This window comes from Chelon labrosus, assembly GCF_963514085.1.
Source record: "Chelon labrosus genome assembly, chromosome: 17".
NCBI classification, from domain to species: Eukaryota; Metazoa; Chordata; class Actinopteri; order Mugiliformes; family Mugilidae; genus Chelon; species Chelon labrosus.
The window spans coordinates 8,373,294-8,395,661 of NC_140350.1; the positions used below are offsets into that span (position 1 = coordinate 8,373,294).

At 44.1% G+C, this 22,368-nt stretch overlaps 1 protein-coding gene across 5 annotated transcripts in view; it reads left to right on the forward strand.

The window, feature by feature from the left end:
• auts2a (activator of transcription and developmental regulator AUTS2 a) overlaps window positions 1-22,368 on the forward strand; it is a 293,350-nt gene that overhangs the window by 183,711 nt on the left and 87,271 nt on the right. For all 5 annotated transcript variants that reach the window (XM_084565337.1, XM_084565335.1, XM_084565336.1 and 2 more), the window contains one exon: window positions 13,559-13,588. In XM_084565337.1, coding sequence (XP_084421463.1) covers window positions 13,559-13,588 — 30 coding nt within the window. The remainder of the gene's footprint in view (window positions 1-13,558; window positions 13,589-22,368) is intronic.

Here is a 22,368-nt window from a genome sequence, read left to right on the forward strand (position 1 = left end):
TACAGTTTAAAACAATAAAAGCATTTAATTATTTAACACCACTATCCGAGTGGATGTAAATCTACTCAATGTGTGAATAATCACTCATTAGCCTGTTTTCTTGCTACTTAAACTACTCCAGAGTGTTTACTTATATAAAAAAAAGGGCTGCTGTAAACCAAGGTGGATTCCCAGAGCGTAATGTGACCTCCCTCACTTTATCTGACGAGACCCTGTTCACACTTGTCTTTCCTCAGAGATAACATCTCATGTACATTGCTCCACAAACCACATTTCCCATCTTTAATTTAAGATAGCATGACGGACTCCTGGCACTGCACATGCATTCTTAAGGTTACTTTTAGTGCATCCCCTATGATATCTGATCTCCATATAATATAACATGCAATATATTATTCTCATGTGAAACTACCTACTTTCCTCATGTCCATTACAGGTCTGTGAATGGTGAGAGTTTTTGTTGTATAAATCTATTTTTATGCATGCTGTCAGAAATATCAATAAGATCTGCCAGAACAAGAAGTTTGGCTGAATTGAATTACAGATAGGTTTGCTGTTAATTTTCAGCTTTTTGGTCATTAGAAGTTGTCGCTGCTTTTTCCTGCTTTTCTAACTTCTGTGGTGTTTAGTGAATGGACAGAAGGAGGACAGAACAATCTCATGTCAGGAGTGTAGAGCAGGAGCTCTGTGTTCTGAGCTCTCCTCTGCTAGGTCTGCTCTGCTGTGCTCCCTGCATTTCCTGCTGACTGACTGATATGGAGCTCTGTTGCCAGGGCTTAAATAGCAGCTGTAAGCGTCCAGCTGCTCCCTGCCACGCTCCACTTCTCCCCAGATGGCTCTGAGACATTCCAGCAGCCCTCCGGAGGAGCGCTCATGAGGAAAGTGTTATGGAGTGGCTCTCTGAAACACTAGGGAGCATCCCTCGCCGCACCACAGCCACCCTCCTCCTCCTTCAGCCCCCGGGCTGAACGCCCAAATCAGGGGAGGGCTGCTTGTGCAGCCTCGTTTGCCAACTAACCAACGGGAGGCAGCACAGATGGTGGTGTCCGCGTCGTAGGCCAGCATGCAGCACACCCTGGGTGGGATGGAGGGTCTTGGAGAGAGCACATACCATGCCTGGCCTGGGATGCCACTGATATCCCCCAGGAGGAGCTCACGCTGGCCCTTAGCAGATGACCAGCAGAAGTCTGGCAGCTCTGCTCAGCTCAGAGATGCTGCAGTGAAATGTTTGCCTTTACCCACATGGGCATCTTTGATAAGTGGGGGTGTTTTTTCAGAGCACCTCAAAGCCATCGGGGAATGTGTTGGGTGAAAACGAGCGCATTCAAAGTCATTGTAATTTTCCTTGAACACTCACTGTTAATATATGAGGCTGGCTGTAGTGCTCCGGGGCAACAGTCTCTGACCTTGGCTGTGTGTTTAAGTGATGAATGGTCCATCAACTTCACACCACTGAAGCAAACCACAGGGTTCACTTCAACCATGACTTTGCCCAAAGAGATAATATCGTGTCAAACACATCATGCACTCAGATGTTGACGCTCTGTAGGACCTTCATAGGTTTAAGAGGCTTTATGGTTGTCATTGTAAAATATGCCAAAGGTAGCCATCTGCGGGCCACCTTTCTCTTTTTTATTTTTCACAGGGCCCCAGACAGTTGCTTGGTTTGTCTGTCCTGGCAGGGCACCCCTGACTGCACTCACACTACTTTGAAAATGTACTTTAAAGAGGACCAGTAGACCAGTAGAAGTTTAATTAATATAATTTCACAATTTGGTGGCAACTATGCAGATTTCTAAATGTCAAAAAAACTTTTTGGTGTATTTTACGGCATAAAGGTTAAGTTTTATTTGCAATTAAAACTTGAATTCTGTTTGTTTATATCGGACAAAAATGTAGCTACATCTAGCCTGGAAGCCGGTCCAAACTTTTCACAAATGTTTTGCGGTGGAATGTTGGTCCGGAGTCTCTCCATTGGGAACTGATCATGCTCCACCAAAGATTTTTGCTGGACCAATCAAATCGTATCATACATGCATATATTGTTTCTCTGCATTGGTTTAAATAAAATCATAATAAAATCTAAATGGAGTGTTACCAGACTCATATTATGACAAGAGTCTGGCTACACTAACTACAAACTAGTTTTACTATTTTAAGTTTTTCAGTCTCACATAAAGCAATGGATTTATGATAGATCTACTATTTCCTCTCTCTAAATGTGTAAATATAGAAGGTGGGTGATAGTCATGAAAGCCAAGTTTACACCTGTTATAGGGTCTCTCCTCAGATCTTGTTATAGACCCAGTTTAAGCCCGTGTTCATCCGTTCTTTTTCCTTGTTTCTTCATTGCTCACTATCCTTTTGCTCCCAGTGGCCAGAGAGAAGTGGAGTAGACTGCAGGGATGGATGCAGGACTGTTGGAGCTCCCTGGGGGAAAGAGGGGAGGGGGTTCCTTGCTCTGCTGACCTCACTGTTATCCTTGTCGTGACAGGAAACATACATCATAGTGGGGCCTCTAATGTGAAACACATTCTGCCACAACTTGATCAAAGCCAAGCTGCCTGGACAACAAAGTGCCCTGTAATGCCATATTTTGACCATATAATTGGAGAGCCATTGCAGCTGACAAAATACTCCAGTGATTTTCTGTCTCTCTCCCCTTCCTCGTGTCTTTGGACCGTAAGATAGCCCTGAGAAGGGTTGTCATAAACCATGTTGGATGTTGTGTGCCGAGTTGGCTTGAAAGCTATTGAGCGGAGCTGAGTATAGGTCCGTTTTTATTGGAACGCGGTTGCTTATTCAGAGACACTAATTACAACACACAAGGGTAGCGGTAACCAGTGATCTAGAAAAACACTGGTGCACTGCATGACGGCTAACCCTCGGTCACTGACAGGACACCACTCTGTGTGCTCTGCTGTTTTGACTTTAGATGGACTCAGTCTATTCTCTTGCCTCCGATGACACAGTCTAGATTATGGTGATTAGCCGGGTTCTCTTTTTGACAAGATCCACAGCAGCCTAACCACTAATTCACTAAGCATAGATGTTTGAGGACCCTGAAATCTTAGAAACTTGGCAGAGAATACTGTGTTGTAAGATGTTTTTGAAAATGCTACCAGTGTGCTACACGAGTAAGAAACAATTTCATATAAAATATAGAACCTCTGACAACAGTCAGTGATGTGAATTTGATACAGATGTTGGCATTTTGTTGTGTTCACATTGCACTGATTGCTGGGCAAATATTTTGGGTTGTCTTTCATTGTGGAGCCCACCCACCCCCCTGCTGAGGCAGTCAATAGAAGAGTGCCGTGGGGCCAGAGCTCTGTGGTATTCTGCTGTACAGCAATCAAACCGAAAACACATGAAACACTGACAAAAGCCTGGAAACTCTGCTGGAGCACGGCTCCAAAACCAAAGTTCGCTACGCCAGTCGGTTTGACCTCATGTTTTCACACTGCTAATGGTTTTCGAGGAGCAAAACAAGCCCTCACAAGTTAAAAACCAGAAAACAACAGTCCTTTTACTGTTCTAATCTTTTCTTTGTTGTCCAGCATGAAATTAGCGCGGTGGCCGAGAGATCTCGTGCACTGTGACTTAAGAAAACACAAGCAAACTAAGAAAATGTGCAACACAAACAGCACACATGACAACGGAGATACCAAAAAGTGGTGAAAAGGCTCGGCATGGATGGTCAAACGTCATCAAAGCTGTCAATGTGCGAATGAATTGTGTAGTCTGATTATTCTAATTGACACACTTATAAAACTGAAAAGGCTTATAAGGAATCCTGCGATCTGGAACATTTCAGTATTTGCTGGTGTTGTATTCATGTGCGTGTCTACTGCGCTGAGCTCTCTTGGCCGCCGTGGATTAGCCACAGTTCAAACTGTCGTCCTATGATGATGTGGTGCGATCCAGCCTCCTGACAGGCTGTTTACTACTGAAAAACAACAGCCACAACCCACAATTACTCTTAAAAGGTAGAATTGAAGAGCTTCCAAAAGCAATAACAAGACTTTTCAAAGTTGAGACATAGACATTTTTCAAACAACGGTGTGCTTAAGTGGAATGTGTTATTAGCTGGGCGCTCTACAAAAAAACAGCCCTGTCCGCTTCATCTGTTTGTTTTGTGTTGCCTTTGTCGGGTAATGAAATCAGGCAGACGTGGCCGGACTGTTTAAAACAATAACTGGTGTTCTGCTGTTGTGGGCCTGGTGTTTGTCAGGTGACCCGTCTGTGGCTTTCAGCCTGCTATCGTGCTCTACCACTTAGCATGCTAATTAATCCCTACCAAAGTGCCATGTCAGTCACCCCACGCCCCACCAGAGATGCTCCCACTGGGCTCATCCTGCTTTAATTGAGCACGTTTTTCAGGAGCCCGCTGTCCCTGGGATTACATTAGATCCCTCTAATTCACCCAGCCTGCACCCTGCATGGGCAGAGTGAACGAGAGAGGGAGGGAGCGAGATGAGACGTAGAGCTGAGAAATGTATAAATAAACCAAACAAGCAAACAAGGAAAAAAAACCCAGACTGAGTGTTTATTAACACCCCTGGGATGAAAAAGGAGGTGAGTGCAGGAAATCATTAGCGCAGGAGAGTCAAACTAGGCTCGTTTGATCTCGCTGATGGAGGAGCAAATGTAATTTAGCGTGCTGTGAGTAATTTGTTTTAGCAGTTAGCATGGGTTCCTTTTAATTTCATTTTGCCTAGCATCAGTCTCTCAAATTAAATATTTTTATTTTGAACAAAGCGGATCTGTGTGAGCCTCGCGGCTCAAAGACCAGCCCTCGACAACAACTAATGTTTATTCATCTTTGCTTATTTGTATGTGTGCTAGACAGAATGTTGACAGGAGTGTGCACTGTCTGCTTTTATTTGACTACTTTCTGTATAATGAGGCAACTCAGATGTACACGGTGACAGCTAGCAAATCATAGCAGGAGAATAACAAAGTGGTTTTGTCACTGCAGCTCTAATTATTTGGAAGGCTGTGCCGAAGCAGCTGCATCTGTTTTAGTGTCTCACCTTATGTCCTCTTCTGCTGCAAGTTGTCGACTGTGCAATCTGTTTATGATATCAAAACTCCATTTTCAAGCTCAGGTAATGAAACACTTCCCCAATAATAACTTCTAATATTCACTGAAAATATAAACAAACAAAGTAACCTGTCAGAGTAAAGCGACTGAAAGAAGGTAGGGTGTGGCTCAAATAACACATCACGGATTTCATTTCTGCGTTGTGTTTTTTTAGCGAGGAACACTCAGGGGGTTGACCCGCATCTGTTGGACATGGTGTAGTGTACTGTTAAGAGCAAAAAGTGAAAGTTTATCTCAGCCTCTCAGGGCGTTACCACTTAATTGCTGCTGCCATCCATGACCCGGAGGAGGCCTTCCCTAGCGTGATCCCAGCCAGTCTCAGCATGGGGAAGAGAGAGGAGTCTTATCAGCAGGAGATGCCTGGGACATTGTTGCCGCGAAGCAACTTATCAGGCCTGTGCTCACACCGCGTGGAGCCGGAGCACCTGCTCGCACCGGCAACGGCAATGTAAGATACCCTCCTCTCTTAAATGAGAAGCAGGAACGTGAACGGGAGGGAGAGAGTCATTTTAATCTGTGGAAACACGGGCCGCCATTTTGGATTCAGGGGAAGCGTTTACTCAGGCTCCTGGTGTTCTGGGAAGGCTCTCGTTTTGAAGGGATTATATTTCTTGTACTGGTAGTACTAATACCTTTAAGAACAATATATGGAATGTGTCACTATATATACTCTTCAGCCACAACATTATGACCACTGACAGGACAAGTAAATAATACTGACCATCTTGTGACAATACAATGTTCTGCTGGGAAACTTTTGGACCTGGCATTCATATATATGTTACTTAGACATGTAACCCCCACCTAGACTAGACCAGGCACCATAGCAATGACACTCCTTGATGGCAGCAGCCATCCCCAGCAGGATGCAGCCTGACGGTTTAGGAACAACTCAAAAAACATGAAAAACAGCACAAGGTGTTGACCTGGCCTCCAAATTCACTAGATCCCAAACTGATCAAGTATCTGTGGGATGATCCACAGAGGCCCCTCCCCTCAACCCACAGGATCCACAGGACACCCTCAGAAGGCCCGTGTCCATTCTCTGATGAGTCACAACTGTTTCGGAGGCACAAGGGAGACCTACACAATATTAGGTTATAATGTTTTGCATGATTGGTGTATATTATACAGTGCTAAATCCTAGTCTGCCGTGTAGATCAGTGTTATAGGAAAGTGAAGGAGAATTTCTCTCTAAATGAAACCTCCCATGATCTTCAGATGTGTCACCGTCTTGCACGAGATTTCAAACCTTTCTGGAGTAATACGTTCCTAGCTGCCATTACAGACTGATAAACAATGTGTGCTCTAATCCGAGAGCACAGAGAACCCGGCGCATTTCAGCTGTGTACCTGGCAGAGCCTGAAGAGGTTGTTAGCATTGACAGCGCCGGTATATGCATGAGACTTCCAGGCAGGTTGTTGGCAGAGCTCGCCAGCTTCTCTCAGACGGGTGTCAGCTGGCTGTAAGCCTCACAGACTTCTCCTCCTCCTCCTCCTTAGCCACCTCCACCACCTTACTCTCCTTCCCATCATGGCAGAACTAAAAAAAAAAAAAAAAAAAAGGGGGCTTTATGGAGCCCCATAATGATACGTGGCAAATGTGCAGCACTGGGGTGATTGTTAACGGCGGCAGCTGTGCAGATAGCCTGGATGATGGAAAATCAGTGGGACCTCATTTTGGTTTGCCAGTATGAATATTAATGGCTCGTTTCCAGGCCATGGCTAATGATGAGGAAAATTCCCTAATAAAAACTTGATGTGATGGGCAACGACCCGCGGGGTCACTGGAGACAGTCAAAGTTAATAGTGTGCCATCAGGTGTGAGGAGTTAAGTGATTAGAGGCACAGAACCTAATCCTGATGTTTTTCTCCCCCCTCAGCTATGAGTCAGTGTGGGAAGAGGGAGGGCTAGGGATGGGAGGTTGGGGGAGCAGATGAGGTTTATATCTCTTGACAACAGACATTTGCAGCCCTGATAAAGCGCACCAAATACACGCAAACCATGCATGTTAGAGGTAATACTAGCGGTGGCAGGAAGAGTTTTCTTTCTGTAGAATTTCTCAAACAAATACATTTTGATACCTTACTCTAAGAAACATAAACCTGTTAAAAATAATAATATTAATAATAATAATAATAATTAAATGAGTGTGGATTTGAGTGATTAATACCATCTTTTATTATTTGACCCTTTTAGACACATTTGAGTCTGTAGCAGAATGTATTGTTCAACACCCAGGGCTTCACTGGTTCTAAAGGGTTACCACCTCACTGGAGAGGACGCTCCAAACTCTTTGCTCACGTCTTTAAAGAAATTCTGCTTGTGTGTGACCAGATTGCTGTAATGAAGATGCCAAATCACATCACTGTTAATGTCTAGCATGTGGGGGTAATTGAGACACACTCCAAGTGGACTCATCTCACGGGAGTCCCTATAACCACACAAACAATGCAATTTGATGTATGTAATTATCCCAGAATCCTTCTATTAATCTTTGATTAATTCAGCATCTGCTTTGAGCCTCAGGCCCCTGTTGGCTTATGGAAACGGAGCGCAGGGTTGGGGCGAGTGTGTGTCGCTGCGTATGCGTCCATACTTGTGTGGCGCGGCTACGTCGTGTGTGTTTTTTCCATCAGATAGCCAGTAAACGCTTCCCACCTCTGGGTGCCCAGAGCCTCGCCTGTAGCTAGGACAACCGTGTTGAGATGATTCTAGAGGCAGAGACGCTGAACCGGGTGCTTGTGTGAAGAAATGGATTTTTAAGATGGCAAAATGCCGTGCCTCTCTTCCCTCTTCCAACCCTGGTCCTTGTCAGGTGTGTGTGTGTGTGTGTTTTGTGGGCGGATAGGACTGATCAACAGAGTGGTTTACCCTGCGGCAACATCTGCTTCTGCCAGGCAGGAGCGCGCTGAAAACGTCTCTGGTTGAGTTAAATGTCCTGCCTTCCTCCACACTGAAAACATACTGCTCTTGTACACCTTCCGGAGAAATCTTTTCATCCAAGTCACCCAAATACTTTTGAATGCGTCTGCATCTGTATCCTTTTCACGTCTTTGCTTACACGCCGACATGTTGCTAGTTATTTTAATGTAAAGCAATTGAAGATTTAACAATGTGGATTTAATAAGACTTTGTATCATTATAAGAGAGACTTTCCAAATAAAAACTTTCAGTAAGCTTGGGCACAGTCCATAAAAAGAATAATAACATAAAAAGAGTGTGCCACAAGCCAAACACTATAAAGCTGTTATTATTTCATGGAAGGTTTCTTTTCTGCCCTTCTTACTCCATCATCCTGCCTTTAGCTCTACTGTCCCAGTGACAGAGGTTTGTGGTCAAATTGAATATCTTCTGGATAAAGTTTTACATTTGAAGGGAAATTGCATTCAGATGTTGGCTTGCTGCGTTTGGCCGCTGCTGCGCATGAGGATCAGAACCCGTTATATTAGTCCAGACAGGAGTCTGGTCCTTCCTGACGAAACATTCTTGGCTGCTGAAAGAAGCATTTGCTATAAGTGACTTTATAGACTGTCTGAAACCCTCAAGCTGTGCTGTGTTCTTTTCCTTGTGATTTCTTTCAAGACTTCTCTTTCCCTCCATACATTTATGTGACGCATGGACATCAAGCACATGCTGTGGAAATGAGATGTTCAGTGTCATTGCCACAGAGCCATGCATATTTTAATGACTTGTCCCAGCCAGACGTGTCATGTTGAATATCCTGACCTTCCCTGAACTTTTAGGTGTATTTACAAAACCATCTTTTATGGATACGATTTCATAAAATGTGCAGGACTTATTTCTAAAGTAAAGCCTATTTGTGGTTCACTGTAGTGTGAACTCACTTGAGCGAACATGGGTTTTTGGCACTGTTTTTAAATTAATTATTACTGTGAATCAGTAGAAAAGTACGAAAAAATCTTCAGCGACCAAAATGTTCTTGTCTTAAAATGGTTTGAATTGTTTCATGAAAATATCCAGATTTGATACAACCACGTCTGCTTCCTCTTTTTCTTATTGCTGCGATATAAGAATCTTATTTGTGAGCGTATTGTGACGGGCCCTGCTGCTCTAGCTTCATGTGCCAAAGCAGGTGCTGTGTAGCAAACCCTGAGCTCATCAGTCTCCCCCTGCCCTCCTCTATTTGTTGTTCCTCAATTCACAGTGGCAGGACTGGCAGACTGAGTAATGTGTGGGTGAGAAAGAGAGAGGGAGTGAGAGAAAGAGGGATGGATACGGGAGGTGTGAGTGGGGGATTCGAGAATATGGCTGGCAGCGATCCCCATTTCATGATCATGGTCTTCCTCTATTCCCCATGAATAATGTGGTACAGCCCCTACCCAGTGGTAGGCCAGGCATGCCGCCATATCAAGCTGTGGTGGAGGATGAGTTGTCCAGCTTGGCGAGTCTGGGCTCGACGCATCCGAGCCCCCAAGCCATCCCACCCTCATCCCCAACCTGCAGAGAAGAGCACTGGGCTCCAAGATGGCAATCAAGGCTTGATTTGCCAACACATTTCCAATGATTAAAATGTAATTAGCACAAGCGAGCACCTCCTCCCTAGCTAATTTCCACGCACGCTGTGACAGGCAGGCGGTCGGCGGCACCCAGGCCCCAGCAGCAGATGGAGGAGGATGCACCGGGAAGGGAGAAAACCATTTTGCCATGTGACTGTTTGCATCAGAAAACCATCAGGACACGCAGCTATATCAGGAAGGAGCTGTTAGGAGGAGGGAATGAGGAGCCCTTGACGATAGCACATCAAATTGGCACTGTCAGAGCTGACCCTGGCAATGGCTGCCATCCTTCATGCTGTCTTTCCTGCTCCCAGGCATGCAGGCAGCTTGGCTGTCTTCTCTGGGCTTTAACCCCTTCAGCCATCCTGCAGGACAACCTGGCTCCGGTTGATAAACAGACACCATCCTCTGTGCACTAGGGGGCTTTAATGAAGCCCATATCAACTATAATTAATTCTAAGGCCATGAATAGAAACCAAAATAACCTGAGGCTAATGTCACTCGTGGGGGTGACAAAATGCATCCCCAGCAGACACAGACTCTAGCACATATAACTTTAAGAATATAGACAACTTGTAATAACCGAGACCGTGGACCAGAAGTTATACGAAGCATTATTGTTGTCATGTAATTTTGTTCTCAATTGACTTAACATCTGTTAGTATTTGTGGATTTCCAGTAGATTATGTTGGAAAAGGGAACATGGTATACTTGCCTTGCACGCACCCTTGTGTGATGTGGTTACCTCTTTAGTGCAGACATTTCTCTGTGGGTAGCTCTGGCAGGAGACTCTGGTGAGCCCTGCTGCTAGAGAGACCATAGCACGGCGGCATCATTCAGCATTCGGCCCATGGCTCCTTATGTTCCTCTTCTACTGGGCCAGTATTACTCTCAGCTGGAGAGGATTTAGGACAAGAATAATTTACTCCTACTTTCAGACCAATATCAACAAAAGGCTCGACGCTTGGACCCAGTGTAGGGAAATTTGTAAGAGCACTCAGCCAAAAGAGAGGCCTGGGTGAGAGCAGAGGGGCAATCAGAAGTGCTCCGGATACAGGCCAACATCAACAGCTCTTAGAGCTGAAGCTAATGTTTGACATTCCTGTGTTACTTAAACTAAACACTAGGGTCTAGCTGTACAGTATAATGCTGGCCCTGTGTAAATAGCACTGGGTCTGGATAGAGTATCACTTTTCTTTGTCAGCCCCCTCCCAGGACTAATGGTTTCCTTACTGTACGTTGCTGTTGTTTTAAATAAGACCCATTTCCTCGCCCTGCCTGTCACACCGCTAACTTCCCTGATCTCAATAGCACCATTCTTGTTTTTCTCTCTTCCGTATAATACATTCATTTTGTATTCATTTCAAACTCCTGCCACATGTCTTTTCATTCCACTTGGCCTCCCAGGATTGGTATGAAGTGTTTCTGACATTACAGTTAACCATAGCTCTGCAGGTTTGTTCATACTCACCTGTCAGTAGCTATTCATAATACACAGAACTGTAACAATAACTGAGTTTCAGAGCCCATGCTTACCTCCGAAAACAATAGCATACCTCAGTTATTAATAACAAGGTGCAGCAATCTTTCGTGATGTTTCCGACTGCTAAGTGCAAAGCCGAGACTTCTGCTGGCTTTCCATCTCTGTTTCTGATGAAAGAGTCAGAAAGCAGAAATATAAGGGGTAAAAAAAAAATATCCAGATATGCGGGGATTCTTTTCCCCCGCCTCAGGTTGCGTTATGCATGAGGCAACGCATTAGTTCACTATGATCACTTATCAGTGAGTGACAGCCCTGGCTTGTTTGTATGCCTGAAATGTGTTTTTATCTTTTTAGAGGTATTATTATTAGTTACTTCTTGCCCTATGCTTGAGCAGCGAGTTTGAGGGAGCTTTGCCGTATGCACTGTAAGGACGATCAAATTGCCTGCCCTTGCCTGTCAGGTCTGATCTCAGGATTTTTTACTTTGCTCATTATAAAGGTATTTCCATTTTATTAAGTTTTCCCTTTTTTCCACCCTTTGTCGCTCTGGGAAATTTGCATACCTCTATTCCTGGGGAAAAAAGTAATGACAGCAATTTCTTTTCTTTTCTCTCCCCCACTAGCCGTGTGAGTGCTTCGTTTAGTGGCACCTGCGAAAGCGACAGGCGCAGGGATGAGAAGTGAAAGAGAGCAGTTGATTAAATCATCATCAAGTCGCAGCACAGAAAGTCAATTCTGCTTGCCGTCTACAATGATATCCTTTTATCTTAAAGTAATGAGCTATGGCACTTTTGCATCGGGTAATACGATGAGTTCCATTAGCATGTTCCATTTGCTTCACAAGCAAGGGCAAGTCATTCCAGGCGGCTTCTATCTTGGCAATCAAAGCAATTGGCTGCACAGCCAGGGAACAAGGGAAAGGAGGGAGGGCAAAACACAAGAAAGAAAGGGTAGACGTGTTTTTTCTTTTCTTTTTTTTCTTTTTTTATGGATCACAACACAAGTGGAAAAAATGAAATGATGTCCATTATTTGAAGCTCGGGCCCGTGCTCGTTGGTGTATAGTGTGCTCAGACGGCGAGGCAGTTAATCAGTGCTTGGTTGCATTACTGTTGTCACATTGTGAGAGGCCTGAATGCAGCTGATCTAGTCTGCGGCTGCATTAGTCAGTCCTGTGTGGGAGGCCACAAGAGAGCGATACATAGCAGACACGCCTATTTATTCACAAGCTGGAATGGATGCGTAAATACACACGGTATGGAGCTTTTAATATTACACAGATACTCACATGTAATCATAATCTGCGCTCGTCTATTATTATCCTAATTTATTCTTCCAGTTCTGACAGTCTATATGGCTGCTGGCTTTCGGCACACTGTATTAAAATAGGGGTGGAATGTTGTGGGTGGCGGAGAAGGAGAGTGAGAGAGAAATGGAGCAGGGGAACGTCTGAGGAGTGTTTGCCCAGTGCGTTTATTGCCTCTGCATAATTTATAAGCTGCTGGAGCTGACCATCATGGCAGTGTGCCGCGGGCAGCCCCTGGGGCCGTGTGGGACAGGCCTGTAAATTGGATGCTGTGCTCCTGCTGAGCTCGCAAGGCCCCTTTTTTTTTTTTTACCATCCACCCCGAGAAACAGATCAGCCGCAAACCCCAGCCAGCCACCTTTGTGCACTGCAAGGCCCCAGATCAGCAAAAAAAAAAAACAAGAGATGGAAGGAAAAAAGAAAAAAATGGCAAGGCCTTCTGTCGCTCACTCCCTGGGCTGTCAGTCATTTCAACCCCCTCCTTCCCTCCTGCAATACTCTAATCGACACCCACCAACCCCTCCCTGCCCTCCTACCCACACACTGTACCAACCCCTGCCCATATTCCCCCCCAGTGCCTTCTTCATTACCGACTCCAATGCTTCTCTGCACCTCAGCCATATGCACAACGTTGAGGGCCGCCAGTCACCCAGCATCACACTAATTAGTTGATAAAGAATTAAGTGGACCTTGAAATTGAAATTGGAACGAAAAAATGAAATCTAGCCACTTTTCTCTCCCTCCGTTACAAAGTTCCCTTCCTCCTCTTGTCATTTCACTACCACTAGCCTCAAGCAGAAACACACATCATGGAATTATAAAGCTGGTGGCGATTAGTGTGTTGAGATTCCAGCTCCATCTGAATATTGCATAGGTTTCACTGTTATCAAGGGCACTGCTGCTCGTGAGCAGATTTGCCACGTTTTACGTTCTAGCGCTTGTATCAGCTAATGAACTGATCTGATGATATTCAGACGCTGAATGCCAGTATGTGATAAGTTTGTCATTAAAAGGCTGACAAGATATGCGATTTTCAAAGGCAAATTGAACTGAACGCAATTCACTCAGTGACCGTTTGTAAGTCAAGGTCTCACTGTAGACATACTATGACTAATCTCAGCTTTGCTTTGCTTTTTCTTTCAGTGTGACACCGAGAGTGACCAGGACGACAAGGTAAGCCCGTCCTTCTCTGTGGTTTTTCACGCACTGTTGCAGGCATCTTTATCGGGTTCCAATAAAATTCAATTAATAGACTTTTTTTAAGACTGAGAATTCAATGTAATTAGAATTAAACATCCTGTTATTAAGTACGAGAAAGCTTTAATTACTTGCACATTAATTATAAATGACTTAATGATGTGCAAAATCTAAATCGAACTGTTCTGGGTTTTTAGGATTTTGATGACATTGAAATGAGGCTGCTGTGACAGCCAGGGCTGTGGGTGCAGGCTTTCTTTTGCTTAAACTGTAGCACTGACTGGCACATCAGCGGTGTTTATATTTTCTCATCCTGTGCCATGTCTGAGAAACACTCGTTTGCTGATTAGAGGAAACACACTTCCTACATTTAGATTGCTTATTTCTGTTCCTTTAATCCTGTGCAGTGAAATAGTATCTTTATATTTTGTTACAGCGTTGCAGTAAGAAAAACATTAAAAGTGAAAGTCCACACACATGAATACCAACAGGTTTCTGCAGATTTAACAAATTAGTAAAGGCTTGCCACGCTTTGGCTTGGGGGTAAATATGCAGAAAGGTTGATGGAATCCCTCAGTTTTGATAGCTCTCCTCCTGTGTGGAGCAGAATATGTAACGGAGGTTTTATCTGCATTGGAAACGGTCACCTGACCCTGTAAAAGCACATATACCATGATGTGTGACTTGTGTAACATTACAGGATCAAGAGGTCTGCAAGCTAAACATTTTTTTTGTTTTTAAAGGCGAAAAGAGAGCTCGGTATCCAGGCTAATGTATGACTGAGCTAATGCCATTGATTCACCCCAATTATTTTTGGGCCAGCCTTACAGCTCCACCAAACCTTTTCCTAACCTTTACCATGGCAAGACCAAATACTCAAACTAGATGGCACTGGGAATCAATAGATACATTTATCATGGCATTTAATCTCTATTTCATGATGGCTGCTACATATCAAGAAAGATGTATTGCTTACAGTATTTGAATGCTGTTACGCATCTACAAGTTAGTTATTAGCCTTTCTTCTTATAGTGCTTGGTGCAAAACTTTATAATATCTGGGTACTCACAGTTCAAGTGTAACTTATAGGTTCTAAAAGCAGCCATATATTATCCGCTGACTTCCAACCAGAGATCTCGATGCACCCTAATGATTTAGTAATGCCATTTGCTTGTGTTGTTTAGACTGTGCAGCAAATTGAGTCATTACTCAGTGTTGTCGATTTAAATTGCTCCTGTCTCGGTGGCAATTCCTTTTTGTTTCAGGAAGAGAGAGAGAGCATGGTAAGCTGTAATCCCCCCAGTGACTGTATTAATTCACCCTGGCTCACGTTACGCTTCTGATGAACAGCGCCGACTACACCTTCCTGTCATTGATTAATTGTGTGTTAAAGTAACAGAGGAGTGAATTAGTAAATAGGGGACCCCTATGACAAGGGCTGACTCATGTGTTCTTCCTCGATGTAAGGGAGTAATTGGAGCTCCCACTGAACACTTTTACCCCCTCCTTAGTCCACGTCACCTCTGCCACTATCTGCTGCAGCCAGGCGTCTCGCACACTCCCACCGTCGTCATTTGCATTCTGTGAGCAACATGGTCTACTTTACAACGCCACAGCAGAGGAGGACGCAAGAGAGCGCAGTCATTTTAATGGGTCAAATGTATTCAGATGAGGACAAACGTGGCTTATTTAGTTTCCCTTCAAAAGCAGGAAATGGAAAAAGTGTTCCCAGGAGAAATCATGTTCTGCCTGGTGTAGAAGGCCTCCGCCGTGTCGGCGGGAGCTGCCAGGCTCTGATAAGAGACAGCTATTCGCATCCCAGAGTACGTGCGCACACAGTCCTGCTCGTGTATTTGTGTGTGAGTGTGTGTCTGTATGTGTTCGAAACTGTCAGAGCATTTGCTCATTACAAAGTGACCTATAGGATGGGCCCTTTCCAACATGACATGTTAATGGCATGCTGGAAGACAGGTGGGAGGAAGGCTCGCTGCAGTCACTCGTCACGCAACACTGGTATTATTAGCTCTATATGCGTTATCATTAGCATCTCTGTTAAAATGTCCCCAGCCACCAGTCTTCCACTCACTTCAGACAGTCAGGAAGAAAAGATTCAGCTTTAACAGTCTAAGGTCTATGTACAGACTATGAGGAAAATACTTCTGTATGCGTGTTGAATGTTTAAAAATCTTGTTGACTGTGTGCCCTGGCCTTGGTTTATATCTACCGTGTACTATAGATATGTCTCATCCTCTGCTCCTGAAACACTCACCAGTATGTGCTGCACTCATTCGCTCAATGCCTGTCCACTTTGAAGGATCCAGGCACGATGAGGAAGTCATTTTATTAGGTCAAGGCAGGACTGGACTGTTTCATTGGAGCACCTTAGCAATTTAATGGTTTGCTTTTCAGCACACTGACAACTGAGAATTGCTGTGAAATAGCAACTTTGTCTCGACATGATCCAGAGCTTTAAATCCTCTTGGAATATCAGTACACGTACAGTAAACTCATTTTATTAATGTAAATAGGGATGTCTAAACTTAGTTCTTTTGCCGCCAACCCTTTCTTATGTTATGTGTATTCTCCTTGATCATGTGTTCACTGTGCCACTATATTAAGTACAATAAACTTCAAAATCAATCCAATGTAGGCCTATATGACTGACACTTGAGTAGCCTTGCCATGCAATAAGAAAAAATGACCTACCACCAAGCTATATACACCGATCAGGCATAACATTATGACCACTTTCTTAATATTGAGTAGGTCTCCTTTGTGCTTCCAAAACAGTTGTGACATGGTCCTTCTGAGGGTGTCCTGTGGTGTCTGGCAACAGAATGTTGTTAGTGGGGGCCTTTGGGTCCTATGGGTTGAGGGGAGGGACCTCTGTGGATCATCCCACAGATACTTGATCAGTTTGGGATCTAGTGAGTTTGGAGGCCAGGTCAACACCTTGTGCTGTTTTTTAGTTGTTCCTAAAGCATTTTTGTGTGTGTCTGTGTCAGGCTGCATCCTGCTGGGGATGGCTGCTGCCATCAAGGAGTGTCATTGCTATGGGGTGGGGGTGCCTGGTCTGGTCTAGGTGGGTGGTACATCTACACGAATGCCAGTTCCAAAAGTTTCCCAGCAGAACATTGATTTGTCACAAGATCGTCGATTTTAAGATGGCTCTTATCTCAAAAAAAAAAAAAAACTAAACAGAACAAGTAAAACTGGATGGTTTTGACAAATTAAATAACCAGCTAACAGACATAAATATAAGAGTGGTGTTGTTTAGCTTAGCTTGATAATTTCCACACAGTAATCTTGTGTAGTCACATGCTTTAACATTTGGTTTTGATTTACCGGCCAATCTCCCGATACAGATCGACTCATCCCTCATGAAAATGAACCTTTGCTGTTTTATTTCATAATGCCTCCACTGAAACATTCCCTCAGAATTAAACGTTTTTTTATTTGAATTTGACAGTGGTTACATTTCTTTTCCCTTTTTCCATTGTTTGTAGTGTTGTCAAGAGCGCTCAGGCACTTGCTCTGTCTGGACTTGCTAATGCTTAAGTGATTTTTCCGTGTAAGTGGCACCTTGAAACTGCCAGTCAGACGTTTTAGTGTGAATATCTTCTCGTGCTCAACCGTTCACCAATCGCGTTACGTAGTCCTTTGGTGAAGACAATGACTGTAGTGTAATCTTCAGGCCTTTATCACTGTGCAGCTTTTTATTTCTTGCCTCTGGGCTTTTTTTTTTTTTTATAGGCCACACCTTTCTTAAGTGTTATTTACTCGCTCTATCTGTAGCCACATGCTGTAAATGCCATTTTGAAAATGCTTTGCGTCTTATTAATGGCCATGCAACAGAGTGCTGTAATTTGCTGTGCTCTGCTATTATTGGAGGCGAGGGATCAAAGTAGGTGCTTTAGAGCAGCCGAGAGAACCTGTTTGTCCTTGACATAAAATAAAGATCTGAACTGGTAATATATTTGCTGTTTCTCTTCCTTTATTGTTTTGCTGCGTTTGCCCTCAGGCAATTACAGCAGAAGAGTCGTGTTTCTCAATCACTCAGCAGCACTGTACATAAAACCATTTTATACCCCCCCCCCCAAACCCTCCCTCTTTCCACCGCAGTGGGAAGGATGAGTAATAAAAATGAGAGAGCAACTTGTCAGCGTTAAAAGATTATGTGTTTTGCCCCCTCCAAAGGAAGAGAGTAGTGTTTACAGGCTTGAGTGGGTGCTCGCTAGGCCGAGGCTGAGGCTGATTGCACTAGAGTACCCTGTCAGCCAGTGATTTGTCATGTACTTTATCATCCTTGTCACTCTGCAGAGCGTTGTCATAGGTAACGTTCCCGCCTGCCCCCACCCCTCTCTGTGCTTTGTACCCAGTCAGTGTAGGAAATTTGTATTTACTTTGGGGGAGTGTAATTTGTTCCTCATGGATAATATGACCCTTAGCGGAGCCGGATCACGGGTTAGTTGAAGTGATATTTTCCGGTAATGGTAGTCGTACATCATGGCTGTCAGGCCGGGTTAGGAGGCGAGCACATTACAGCTCCATTTTAGCACTGCAGGCATCTGGGATTATTTTCCATAACCAAGTATGACATGACCGCTCTGCGGAGTGCATTAAATTTTTACTAGCTTTTTTCCCTCCCCCGGCAACTTCTGTGGCTTTTCCCCCGGTCTAGGTCTCGGGGCTGCCACGGTGATGGATACCCCCAGAGTCCCAGTAGTCCTGGCCAAGGTTAGCGGGTGTCACAGACCTACACCGATCCCCTCCATCCAATAACTGGCAAATCCCTGTTCCCTCTGAGGCGCGTGCACCACCCACGCTCACTATTGTAGCCAACCTAAAGCCTCTACTAAGTTCAGCACACACAAAGATACTGAACAGAGTGAACATATTCCTCTTTAAGGATTCAGTTTACAAGTTACTCTGAATGTGAGAAGAAAACTAAGACTATACCCTGAGGTTTGTTCGATCTAGTGGTTTTCACCCAACATGGACAGACAATAAGACTCTGTGTAAAACTACCCAACAATTTCCATCAACAGAGACCATGTTTACTTATAGCAGAGCTTGTGACTGTAGACAGTATTGCACTCCAGAGCTTTTGATTGCTTTCTTCTTCTTTTCTCTTCTTCTCTTCTCCTTCCCCCCTCCATTTTGATTCTTGTCTCCTTGGCAGCAAGGTCAGCAGTGTAAATGCCACCTCTTGCCATTGACAAATGGTCGCCCCCCTGTCTGATAATCAGTAAGGTCTCAGAGGTGGACGAGCAGGCGGAGCTCATTAGGGCGCCACAGATGAGAAATTAATGTCGAGCTTCCAGGGCTGGCAGAGAGCCGCGCTGATGGGCCCTGGGAGGGGGCGGTAGAGGAGGTGGGGGTGGATGTAGGGGTCTGGATGGATGGACCCTGTCTGATGGATGACCAGTTCAGCAGGCGGCGACTCTCCCAAGACGATCCCACACATACACAAACATACATGCCCTCGCGTCTGTCCTCCCACTGTAGCCTTTCCACCCTCCTAGCGTGGCTCATCTCACCCATCCACCCAGCAGTACAGTAATGACGCTGCACAGTGGAAGCCCAATGGAGTGAAGGTCAGAGGAGACCCATGACTGACACACTGGTAATTAAATAGAAGCGGCCTAATTGACACAGATGTTCACATCCCCTTTTTAACTCTGAACAGAGATGGTGACACAAGGTGGAAATGTCCGCCTACACCTCACAAGTTATTTATACAGCCAGTTTGTGATATTCCCTTTTTACACTTGTTGCTCGATTCCTGGGAATGTGGGATTGCCAGTGTTAAATTATAGGAGACCTGAGGCTATATGATGGTAAACTTAGAGTCAGCAGGATGGCTTGCCTCTGGGGTTCTGACCTCCGCTATATTCGTTGTGACCCATTTACTACTAGTAGCTGGAGCCAGAGCCTGCACCCCCTCATTATCCCAGCAGGTAAATCCTCATTCTGTCACAGCACATTTCCTCTTTCTAACATGTACAGCCACAGGAGTGGTAGACAGTGACCGTATAGTTGTCAGTGTTGTGCTTGTGCCATCTGTCTCCTCTCAAGTCTTCATAAGTCAACATTTTCACGGACAAACTATCACTTGCTATAGACGGAAAAAATGAAGAAAAAAAAATAAGATCTTAAAGTATTTTCCATTTGTGAGTAGCCTTTAAAGGCCTTTTTGTTTACAGTTGCAATATTAAGCTTCCAGCTTTTTAGATCTCAACAGCCCAAAGAACGATCAGCTAAGTGTACGCGCTGTGTTTCATTTTAAACACGAATGATCCATTATAAAAAAAAATATGAATCAAAACAGGAGGAAGCTCAAGTTACTGTTGTTTCAACCAGTCTTGTCCCAAAACATGCCTGTTATGAAGTAAATGTGGGAGCTATTTAATATTACACTTGTTACTCATTACTTCAGTTAGGCTGGTTATTTAGTCATGTTGTCAGCAGCTCATGTTACAGAGATGTGAGAGGAAGCATTCATACACTTACATTCTCAGCATCAGCACAGCCAGTTAAACTTGAACCTAAAAGTCTTTAGTCTGTAGCGTGCAGAGGTCTTGTTACTGTCATGAACATCATATGCAGACATACGTATGATGAAAGTCCATATAATTCTAGTTTCACAGTTGCCATGAAAAGCAAAATTCTGCTCTTTATGTAACTGCTTCCCTTCGCATTCAGTGTGCATTCAAAAAGAGTCTGATAAGGTCTCTGCAGTGTAAAAAGGTATCCTGTAGCTCTGTATTTATCAGACAAGTCTGGGTTTATATAAAACCGTTCCCAGGCACTTCAGGAAGCTCTCACCTTGGTATGTTAGTGCTGGATATTTGTTTAATGGTCAAAAGAATGTTGGGTTATTAAATTTGCGGTTGAAGTATTTGGACCATGCTGATTGCATTGACACCGAAGCGCCGCTGTAAACACTCAAATGCACCGTTATTCAAAAGCGAGTGACTTATTTGAATCCATAAAAGCCGCCGCTATTGCCTTTCAGATTGCCTCCTGATGCTTTTTGATAGCTTTCAGCGCGGCTGTTTTGGTGTTGAAACACAGGATTGTGGAAGGTTTGACTCTTACCTTGAGACGTGATATTATACAAGGCCTGATGTGTTACACTTGCCTCTAGAGTGCTCAACCTCACCATTCATTTATGGCCAACAATAAAATGTAATAATGCACACGTTTGAATAGGACAAGGTTGCCAAGTCCTTGGAACTGAATGTGCGGGGGGTGTTGTGGGGGGGCAGTTGCTGCAGTGAATCATGTTTCTAAGGCAATGATTCAATTCCCAGTGCAAGCTGAGAACACAGGGAATGGAAAATAATTCAATCAGCAACAAAAACCATAAATATGCTGTTTGACTGAGATGTTCACTCCTGTGGAAAGAAAGAAAAAAAACATTTCCATCTTTTCTGACCTGGAACAGAAAAAATGTCTCAGGCAGATTGTGTACGTACATATATCAAAGACTTTATGAGATTGGCCACATGCGGGGAAGCTTTGGAGTGGAAACAAAAGTCCAGCTGGAGAAATATTAAGTCCCATTAAGAAAGGTAAACGTATGAGGAGGGGGACATTTTCCAGTGTTTAAGTTTTGCACACACAAAGATACTGTATCTGTCTTCATGTAGTCAGATTTCTGTATCAATAGTACAGAGAAGGTATATTATTCTTAGTAACCAACTAGGTCACTTTCATAAGCATCTATTAACCACATCGTTAGGTCCTATATTTCTAATAATGTCTTAAACAGCATTATTAAAACTAATTTAAGCACCCATGCTGCCTAACAGGTTGAGTCATACTAAATTGCATACATTTTTAATACCACTGACGTGCCCAGTTACGAACCTGCTCCATGTGGTGCCATTTGTCAGGTGCAATGACAGTTACAAAATAGAGGGCTGCTGGGTGGAAGAGTGTGCTCTGGCCTGCTGTGTAGGTAGAACCTTTTGGGTCATGTTAGGCCGGTGGATTTTATGGCCGATCAAGAGTAAGCAGCGCCCTGGCTCCTCAGGTGTCTGTCCTCATCTCTATTTATGAGGCAGTGTTGCCAGTTACCAGTTTTTAATAATGCATGGAGTAAGACCTTGGGTTCAAACCAGTGTCTCTAGAAATAGGCCGCTTATGAAAAAAAAAAAATTGGTTGTTGTTATGCAGGAAGCCCTTCACAGAACCTCTCTTTTCTCTCACACACACTCTCTTCATCCCTCACTGTCTCTCTATCTGCCCTCTCTCCCTGCTGAGACTGAGTTCTCCGACACGCCAAGGTTAAACTTTCTCACTGCGCTCAGCGGATGTCTGTCAAGGCCCGACTCACCTGCCTGTAAGCTCCCCCACCAACTGGGCCAGTGACTCTCACACAAACCCTCTGCCCCTCCATTGCCCTTTTGTCAAGCCAATGATTTCTGCAGGCAACTTGCTTCAGAACTGACTGGCTCCCTGTTCGGTCTTTCCACTCTCCACAGCAATCTCAGCTCCCAGAAAATGGCTTTATCCCTGCAGCTAAGGCAGGGTTTCTGTCTCTGCTATTTGTCAGATGGCAAGAGCAAACCCAGTACAATTTAAGTCAAACATGACAAGTGTTTTTGATACCAAATTACCATGTTTGAATACTGTGGTGAAGTCTAGGGCAAGATCATTTCGTAAAAAAATCTGATTTACAACATCTGTGCACACAGTCAGCTTTGCACATTCTCTTTTGTTTTGCTTTATTTGATATTTGAGCTTTA